Source organism: Mercenaria mercenaria, chromosome 1 (genome assembly GCF_021730395.1).
Source record: "Mercenaria mercenaria strain notata chromosome 1, MADL_Memer_1, whole genome shotgun sequence".
Classification (NCBI taxonomy): domain Eukaryota; kingdom Metazoa; phylum Mollusca; class Bivalvia; order Venerida; family Veneridae; genus Mercenaria; species Mercenaria mercenaria.
Window position 1 is genome coordinate 77,817,816 of NC_069361.1, and position 10,585 is coordinate 77,828,400.

Below are 10,585 nucleotides of genomic sequence, written 5' to 3' on the forward strand. Positions count from 1 at the left end.
TTTTTTGCCAACTTTGTTCCTAACGCAATTGCTTGTGATGACACAGATGCATTGTCGAGCAGTTGGCTCGAAAAAAAAGCTTTAAAGTGGATGGCCGAATATTTACGACCAGGCCGAATTTACGACTCGAACCAGTATGTTGGTTTTCTCATGGCGCGGCTCTTGAATACACTTTCTCGTTTATATACATGGTTTTCGCTTCTATCCAATAGATTCCTCTTACCCGTGCAATATGTATATGGATTTCGATCAAACTAAAATATGCTTTTAACAGAGGGTCTTAATTTTATCCTTTACCAACTTCTCTAGAAAACACTAACCGGTTAAACATGAAAGGCCTACATACTAACCAGTAAAACATGATGCACACTGGTTTCTTACATTTTCTAAATACATGAAATAAGCAACTAATATATGGTGAACTTCAATGGATTTTACTTATTGATGTTAGACATATATGTAACGAGTCTTCAGTTGTCCATGACTCACTCCTTGGACGAAATTTTCACGCCGTAAAATCTTAAAGAGGTATTCGGTCCCGTGTTCTGAATCGGTTTAACACCATCCACCACAAAATTGTCGAATGGTTCTTCATGTAACAATTCAAATTTTGCATTTGAATGCTCGTACACCAGCTTGGAAAAGACATTTGAGCCCTCTCCTTTGATGAACAATGGATCAATTCCTAAAAACCTTCCGAATTCTACTGCTGCATTTAACATTCGGGTTGCCAGGTGTTTTCGTCTGTATTTATCATTTGTGCCAAGCCCGAAGAAATGAATACATTCCTTGGCTCCGAAACGACCAAAGAAATCCGCCTTAGCTTCGCCTATATGACAAAACTGCATCACGAATCTTAACTCCCGCGTTTTGATAGCGTCATTGTCTGACGTTTCATCATACGTCAAGAACTGAGAAATCCGAATCGCCATGACGTCACCATTTTCGGCCAGCAACATAATAGATATATTCCACCTGTGTAGAAGATAATTATGGATAGTGGTGTAAATAAACCATATTCTGACGTAGCTTCAGTCAGTTTATTACATGTATCAGTAAAGATATTCTTTATAAATTACTCCCATACTCATCACAGGAGCTCGAGGTCGAGAACGCAGATTTTTCTGGCTTATCCGGCCTTTATGTATTGACAGAGCTTACGGCCTTTACGAATATGATCCAAATTTTCCATTAATCTCAACTATCAAAAATTACTCACAAACTCGGGTAAACCAGAAAAAATCTGCGTTCCCGACCTCGAGCTCCTGTGATAGTCATAAAAGCCAAAAAGCCGTTGTGAAGGTATTGGCGGTGCAAATTTCAAAGAAATTTAAAAGAGACCAATGTATTCTAGAAATTTCTACCTGTGACACTATTCTAATGGTATTCAATGTATACACATTCCTGCTTACATATAATGGGCGAACCCTAAATTAATTAAAATGCGCTTATATAACATTAAATTAATTCAAATAGTTCTATGTTTTAAATTTCGATCTGAATAACACTGTCCTACCTTAAAAATGTCAACCAAAACTCTTCGACTTCATGATTCCACTGTAAACCCAGAGCCTTCTCGATTGGTTCTTGGCGAATAAAGTTTGTTCGGATGTATTCTAAAGCTTTAGGGTAATGTTCTTCTGTAACGAGCACAAGCTCACCCTCTGTAAATGTCTCCTTGATTCCAGACTTTTTAAATGCCTAGAATAAATGTTTTGAGTGATATAGAAAGACAGAAAACTGTACAGTTTCAAATTATTTAAACATTTCATCGCTTGCAAAAGGCAACTATTCATTTGATATTGATTCAAGTTTTTTAAAAGTGCATTTATCACACAGTTTTGTCTTTGGAATGAAATAATGACATGTCATATTTTGGTATTACACATTGTCAAGTGAAACCATTTCAAGACGAGAAGATGTTGGTAGAATTTACCTTGCCAATAATCGGCATTTCACTTATAATTATATTGTTTTATTCAATTCGTGTAATAAATTCAATATGTAGGAACACTTCTGTAAGATTTTCTATTTACTACACTCAGCAAAAGACCGTTCCAAACACTACAACCATTATTTGTGCCTAAGTCAGTATAATAGAGACCACGGCCAGATTTGATGTCACAGCCCACGGGCTATGAATTAGACCCAGAGTCCAGTAAGAACGGTAGGAGTGAGAGCTAGATCTAGTATGGGGTCTAGATAGAATCATTATCACACTAACAGAGTATTACACAGACCTGACATGGCCAGATTTGATGTCGCAGCCCTCGGGCCATGAGTTAGACCCAGAGTCCAGTAAGAACGGTAGGAGTTTGTGTTAGTATGGGGTCTAGATAGAATCACGCTAACAGAGTATTACACAGACCTGGTACGGCCAGATTTTATGTCACAGCCCTCGGGCTATGAATTAAACCCAGTATCCAGTAAGAACGGTAGGAGTGAGAGTTAGTATGAGGTCTAGATATAATCACGCTAACAGAGTATTACAGAGATCCGGCACGGCCAGATTTGATGTCGCAGCCCTAGGTCTATGAATTAGACCCAGAGTCCAGTTAGAACGGTAGGAGTGAGAATTAGTATGGGGTCTAGATAGAATCATGCTAACAGTGTATTACACAGACCTGGCACGGTCAGATTTGATGTTGCAGCCCTCGGGCTATGAATTAGACCCAGAGTCTAGTTAGAACGGTAGGAGTGAGAGTTAGATGTAGGTCTAGATAGAATCACACTAACAGAGTATTACACAGACCTGGCATGGCCAGATTTGATGTCGCAGCCCTCGGGCTATGAATTAGACCCAGAGTCCAGTAAGAATGGTAGGGGTGAGAATTAGTATGGGGTCTAGATAGAATCACGCTAACAGAGTATTATAGAGACTACAACCAGATTTGATGTCGCAGCCCTCGGGCTATGAATTCGACCCAGAGTCCAGTAAGAACAGTAGGAGTGAGAGTTAGTATGAGGTCTAGATAGAATCACGCTAACAGAGTATTACAGAGACCTGGCACGGCCAGATTTGATGTTGTGGTCCTCGGGCTATGAATTAAACCCAGTATCCAGTAAGAACGGTAGGAGTGAGAGTTAGTATGAGGTCTAGATAGAATCACGCTAACAGAGTATTACAGAGACCTGGCACGTTGCAGCCCTCGGGCTATGAATTAGACCCAGAGTCCAGTAAGAACGGTAGGAGTGAGAATTAGTATGGGGTCTAGATAGAATCACGCTAACAGTGTATTACACAGACCTGGCATGGCCAGATTTGATGTCGCAGCCCTCGGGCTATGAATTAGACCCTGAGCCCAGTGGGGACGGTATGAGTGAGAGTTAGTATGGGATCTAGATAGAATCAGGCTAACCGAGTTAACTGTTGTCACATGAGAATCAATGCTAAATTGCACTGATTTCTATGGTATGTTTATGTATATTATCCCTTTTAAAGATGTTCATATTGTCTCATTTTATCAAAGCTTTGCGGCAGTAACAAAATACTTGCTACTGTATGTTTATATTCCCTTAATCTTGCAAAAACTGAAGCTCATGCATTAGTAACATTACACTTATAATAAATACAGATCTGGGACAGGACGTGAAGTGGAATGCAACCAAGTGTAAGCGAGCGTAATGCATAAAACCTGACAAAATGACAGGGGAAAAAAGCAGGTACGTGACCACATGTTTTGTGTAAAACGTTAGTGGGCATTATTTTGAAATATGTTAGAATAAGCGGTTGGAGGTGGGGAAGGGGATACACTTTATTCGCGTTTCATTTTGACAAAGCATGTCAACGTATGCGAAGACAAGTCGACAAACAAGCTTTAAGCAGGTGCAACGTTGTAAACTGACCCCCATAGAATAATGACCCCCGGTCATAATATTATAACCCCCCGGTCATTATTTTTATAGAATAGTGACTCCCCGGTCATAATAATTGTATCACGCAATGACGTAACATGTCTGCATGATATAAAATGCATCTTCATAATAGCACTAAAACATATAATAAAAGTAAAACTACACAACGTATAATATAATGACACATGCATATGTAAACAAATATATATAGAAACATAAATGTGTCTGCACACTTTGTAAAGAACTTATTAGATATCTATATCTTTTAATAAAAACTACAAAATACTAGTCTCATGATTACAGAAGGCAGTGCCGGCGTGTTATAGTTTTCTTTTTCGCGACTGTGTCAATGTTCATGTAATTTACTTTAATTTCTCTACACATTCTAAATTCCTTCTCATTTACATCATTTTCTATGTTTACATATTCTGCAGCCCAGCTGTGTTACAACCCGTTTTGTAATAAAGTTGCAAATTGTAATAATTATAACAAAACGGGTTGGAGTGCTTATTACAATTTGAAATGGACATCATAACCCGTTTTGTAATAAAGTTGCAAAATGTAATAAATTTCTCAAAGTGTGTGTAAACGTATTTGTGTCATAGTTCTAGTGCAAAATGTAAAAAATTTCTGAGTTAGTAGAAACGCATTTGTGTCATAGTTCTAAGGTTCACTATGTGAATAAAACTGAAGGATATGAAGAAAAAATGTGCCATACTTATGACAATTTGGCTTTAACTTTTTACATAAAAGTAGAAAAAACAAGTGTTTACAACATTTATGTGGATACTCAAATTGTAATAATTATTACAAAACGGGCTAATCGCTGTATTACAATGTGAAATGGACATCCAACCCGTTTTGTAATAAAGTTGCAAAATGTAATAAATTTTGAGACTTTTATTAAAGATTATGCCCATGTTCTGAGTTACACTAATGTGACATCAAAGTGAAGTGTTGAATGATGTTAAGTGTGTCCAAACTTACGACACAATTGCATTATATTTACATAAAAGTAAAATAAAGCAACAAGTACTTACAAAATCAATGTTAATACTCAAATTGTAATAAATATTACAAAACGGGTTAGAAAGCTTATTACAAAGTGAAATGGACATCACAACCCGTTTTGTAATAAAGTGGCAAAATGTAATAAATGTCCGAGTTAGTTGAAACGCATTTGCGTCATAGTTCTAAGGTTCACTATGTGAATAAGTGTGAAGGATGTGAAAATATAATGTGTCATACTTATGGCAATTTGGCATTATGTACTTACATAAATGTAAAAGAAAAAACAAGAACTTACAAAATCAATGGGGATACTCAAGTTGTAATAATTATTACAAAACGGGTTTGAATGCTTATTACAGTGTGAAATGGACATCGCAACCCGTTTTGTAATAAAGTTTCAAAATGTAATAAAATTAGTTTTTTTACTTTTATGTAAATAGTTAATGCCAAATTGTCATAAGTATGACACATTACATCTTCACATTCTTCACTTTTATTTTAATAGTGAACCATAGAACTATGACACAAATGCGTTTCTACTAATAAATTTATTACATTTTGCTACTTTATTACAAAACGGGTTGTGCTATCCATTTCACAGTGCTATAAGCACTGTAACACGTTTGGTAATAATCATTACAATTTGAGTATCCTCATTGATTTTGTAAGTATTTTTTTTTTTTTTTTTTTTTACTTTTATGTAAATAGTTAATGCCAAATTGTCATAAGTATGACACATTACATCTTCACATCCTTCACTTTTATTCACATAGTGAACCTAAGAACTATGACACAAATGCGTATCAACTAACTCAGAAATTTATTACATTTTGAAACTTTATTACAAAATATGTCCATTTCACATTGTAATAAGCTTTCTTACCCGTTTTGTAATAATTATTACAATTTGAGTATCCCCATTGATTTTGTAAGTACTTGTTTTGTTTTACTTTTATGTAAATAGTTAATGCCAAATTGTCACTTTTATTCACATAGTGAACCTTAGAATTATGACAAAATTGCGTTTCAAGTAACTCAAAAATTTATTACCTTTTGAACCTTTATTACAAAACGGGTTGCGATGTCAATTTCACATTGTAATAAGCTTTCCAACCCGTTTTGTAATAATTACTACAATTTGAGTATCCACATTCATTTTGTAAGCACCTGTTGTTTTACTTTTATGTAAATAGTCAATGCCAAATTGTCATAAGTATGACACATTACATCTTCACATCCTTCACTTTTATTCAAATAGTGAACAAAATTGCGTTTCCACTATCTCAGAAATTTATTACATTTTGCAACTTTATTACAAAACGGGTTGGGATGTCCATTTCACATTGTAATAAGCTTTCCAACCCGTTTTGTAATAATTATTACAATTTGAGTATCCGCAATAATATTGTAAGTACTTGTTTTTTTTTTTTTTTACTTTTATGTAAATACTAAATGCCAAATTGTCATAAGTATGCATATGACACATTACATCTTCACATCCTTCACTTTTATTCACATAGTGAATCTTAGAACTATGACATAAATGCGTTACAACTGTCTCAGAAATTTATTACATTTTGCAACTTGGCGGGTTGCGATGTCAATTTCACATTGTAATAAGCTTTCTAACCCGTTTTGTAAAATTATTACAATTTGAGTGTCAACACTGATTTTGTAAGTACTTGTTTGTTTTTACTTTTATGTAAATAGTTAATGCTTAATTGTCACTAGTATGACACATTACATCTTCACATCCTTCACTTTTATTTACATAACGAACCTTAGAACTATGAAACAAATGCGTTTCAACTAACTCAGAAATTTATTACATTTTGCAGCTGTATTACAAAACGGGTTGTGATGTCCATTTCACATTGTAATAAGCTTTCTAACACGTTTTATAATGATTATTTCAATTTCACTGATTTTATGAAGATCCAATTTCATTTTCTAACTACTTGCGTATATTATAGGTACAAAGTAAAATCTGGAAAGTAGGTCCCTCGAAAGCACCGAGAACAAGGCAAACAGTGAAAATTGCAGACTCGGTTGGCCATATTATCAAAAGATCTTCATCTCCTTCACATTACTCCCTTAAGTGAGCCTTAGAAATATGACACAAATGCTTTTCAACTAGCTCAGAAATTTATTACATTTTGCAATTTTATTACAAAACGGGATGCTTTGTTTAGTTTCACTTTGTAATAAGCACTCTTAACCATTTTGTAGAAACTTCCTCGATGTTATGCTCACCAATAACCTTCTTTTACAATTAATGAGTAAAATTAAATGCTAAAAGTATGCCACCTGACATCTTCGCCACATTCAATTTTATTCACATAGTGAACCTTAGAACTATGACACAAATACGTTTACACACACTCTGAAAAAAATAATTATTACATTTTGCAACTTTATTACAAAACGGGCTGTGATGTCCATTTCAAATTGTAATAAGCACTCAACCCGTTTTGTTATAATTATTACAATTTGCAACTTTATTACATAACGGGTTATAACAAAGCATCCCATTTTGTAATAAAGTTGCAAAATGTAATACATTTATCAGTTAGTTGATACGCATTTATGTCATAGTTATAAGGTTCACTCTGTAAATAAAGGTGAAGGATGTGAAGATGTAATGTGTCATACTTATGACAATTTGGCATTAACTTTTTGCATCAAGGTAAAAAAACAAGTACTTACAAATCAAAGCGGTTACTCAAATCGTAATAATTATTACAAAACGGGTTAGAAAGCTTATTACAATGTGAAATGGACATAGCAACCCGTTTTGTAATAAAGTTGCAAAATGTAATAAATTTCTGAGTTACTAGTAGTTGAGAAACATTTATGTCATAGTTCTAAGGTTCGCTATGTGAGTAGAAGTGAAGGATTTGAAGATGTAATGTGTTATACTTACGACAATTTGGCACTAAATTTTTACATAAAAGTAAGAAAGAAATACTTACAAAATCAATGAGGATATTCCCATTGTTAAAATTATTACAAAACGGGTTAGAAAGCTAATTAAAATGTAAAATGGACATCGCAACCCGTTTTGTAATAAAGTATGAAACATTACATCTTCACATCCTTCACTTTTATTCACTAAGAGAGAGACCTAACCATGAGTCTGTTAGGGTAACTGCATCTAAACTCTTACCTAATCCAAACTGCTACACATGTGAACAAATCGCATATTTGAATCATGTGCAACTAGTTTTTTGTTGTTATCGTTTTTGAATCTTCTTCAATGTTTCACATGACTTGTGCATCTGCATTTTGACAGGTTTTTTTTTTATTTCAAGTTTGCTCACACGAAACGAAACTTTGTAGTAAACGTAAATAACATCTAATATTGGCAAATGCAAATTCAAACTGCGTAATTTGCTAAATGGTTTTTAGGTATCCAGATTTGGATATAAATTAATAAATTAAATTGCAGCCATTAAAAATCTTTATTATCACTCCAAGAGTATTATATTTAGCGTAACTTTTTTTTGTTACCCGGGATATTGTTCTCTTGATGCTCTCTTGATTTACCAATAAACTTGAACAGCAGAGTGAGACAGGTGTCCTGTTTTTGTGCAAACAAAATTCTCTGACCTGCCCAAATTGAGTACATGGTGTTTTGTTGGTATGTTTGTAGAAAACGAGCGGTCGTTGCCGTAGAAACTTGCATGCACAAAAGATTTGTTGGGTATAACTATGCACCGATACAGATTTATGTTAATATGGGAACTTCCTAGCTTTCCAGCTTTGAAGGTGGAGAAAGACTCCAATTGCCCTTCCATGCATTATATTATCACGGGCAGAACCACCAGTCAGCTGGATGGCTTCCTCTTATGATGTTCACAATAGAATATCTTTTGTGACAGAGAATCGCAGCAAAATGATTCCTCTGAAGTGGTGCACTAAATCTAAAACATCCAATAAGTATACGTGTATTAAATGTAAATCATTAGCTAGACTTCTTGTACTATTACTAAATATTTACACTGTTTAGCTAGACATGCATTTTTTCTTATTTTAAACCTATTGCCTAGTACTGTTAACTGTCTGTTTACATAACCTATATGTAGTAACATATATGTAGTAATTGTTCATATTTTCAAATATAAAATTCGGATCAAATGGTACATGTCTGTAGCTTGTATCCACTCGTACCTTTGTATGTTCAAAACATCGAACGAGGTGTCTATTTTTTAATAAGAGTAAGCCATCAAGCTGGCTTTGTGAACAATACATGGCTATATCCAGGTATAAGTTCATCCGGGGTCGTCCTCTGTTAAAAGCTGGATAGTTATTTTGAGACATAAAAACAAACTTGTAAAATATTGTAAATTTACTTTAAATGATCATCTTATACTTTATTTCCTATAAGCGTCTCAGGGTTTACCTACATAATACACTTGCTTCACTTACATGTTTTCGAATATTTCTACTTAAGTTTGCCACTTAAGCACTTTTTGGTTCTTGTGAGACATACCTATGTGAATTTTTTCTATAGAAAACTTTAACCAAAGGATGCCCAATATGAATATACATATACCAGTTTGTTTACATTTGAGCTAATTGTTACAATAATATTGATTTCACTGAAAAAAATTGATTATAATGAGAACTGCAAACTGCAAATATGATAAACAGGAAAAACACTGTCAGTAAGACCATCTTTCATCAGTAAAATTGCTTCTTTTTAAGCAGTTTATGACTTAGAAAGAAGAAAGATATAAATAGATGTATCATTCGATTTAGTTGCCACTGGCTCTTCATTGACAGTGCATAGTGTGTTTCTTTTTATCCGTTCGTTTTGGTCTCGCTGTCAGTTTGTGTACTTGTGCGTGCGTGCGTGTTTTAATTTATGACATGCCTTTTTTGGCGATCTGTGTCTCTTGTTGTGTTTGCTATGCTTCCAGGAAATCTGCACTTACTTTTTATGTTGTTTTTTTTGTATTTACGATTATTAAAAAATACAAAGAATGTCCAATAATTAAAAAACGAACTAGATAATCACATTTAGATGATATTGTTCGAATGAAGAACTTTAAATAGCCACCTAAACTCCTTTAGCTTTCAATTTGATTGCATTTTTAGCATATTGAGCCTTTAAATGTTCACGTTGCCGAATTTGAATTGTACGCACAGGCGTATAGGCGTATGCCCAGGTACGTCCCTGCTAACGGCAAATACAGATACCATTACTCAAATCATACACCAGTTGTACAAGAATATAAAAGTCCCTACCTCTCGTATTTGGTCTAATGTCAGGGCTTTAAGCTGAGATTTGAATGCCACCATTATCACAAACGCAGAGCAAATTCACAGTGTATAACCGTTTCTACATTAGACGGATGTGTTAAGTTTACGATATGACGTGGACGTAACTCACCGATAGTTACAAAGTATATGTGTGCCTTTCCATGTAGTCTATCGTGACAGTTTTATGGCTATTTTTTCCTAATTCATTTTTTTTTCAGGATACTAAATGATTCAAATTTACATCAAAGTTTGCTATTTATATTTCATACTTAAATTTCAAACAAGAGCTAAGGAATATAAAACTTGTTGGTGTTTTCTTCTCAGAAATAACAGTATGTAATATTTAACATTTTTGTAAATTTTTGTAACTATTATTATTGCAACAGATTTTCCTTGAAACTGCTATTTTGCCTTACGTGTACTTAAAGGGTTATGTAATGACTTACTTCTGTCA

General features: G+C 34.2%; 1 protein-coding gene across 1 annotated transcript; it reads right to left on the reverse strand.

Annotated features, from left to right (window-relative positions):
• Positions 1-415: 415 nt before the first annotated feature.
• Positions 416-10,231, reverse strand: LOC123533168 (uncharacterized). Its single transcript, XM_045314805.2, has 3 exons — positions 10,117-10,231; positions 1,517-1,701; positions 416-975 (listed from the first exon to the last, which is right to left on the reverse strand). The coding sequence occupies exons 1-3, from the start codon at positions 10,168-10,170 to the stop codon at positions 486-488; spliced, it is 729 nt and encodes a 242-aa protein (XP_045170740.2). The 5' UTR covers positions 10,171-10,231; the 3' UTR covers positions 416-485.
• Positions 10,232-10,585: the final 354 nt, after the last annotated feature.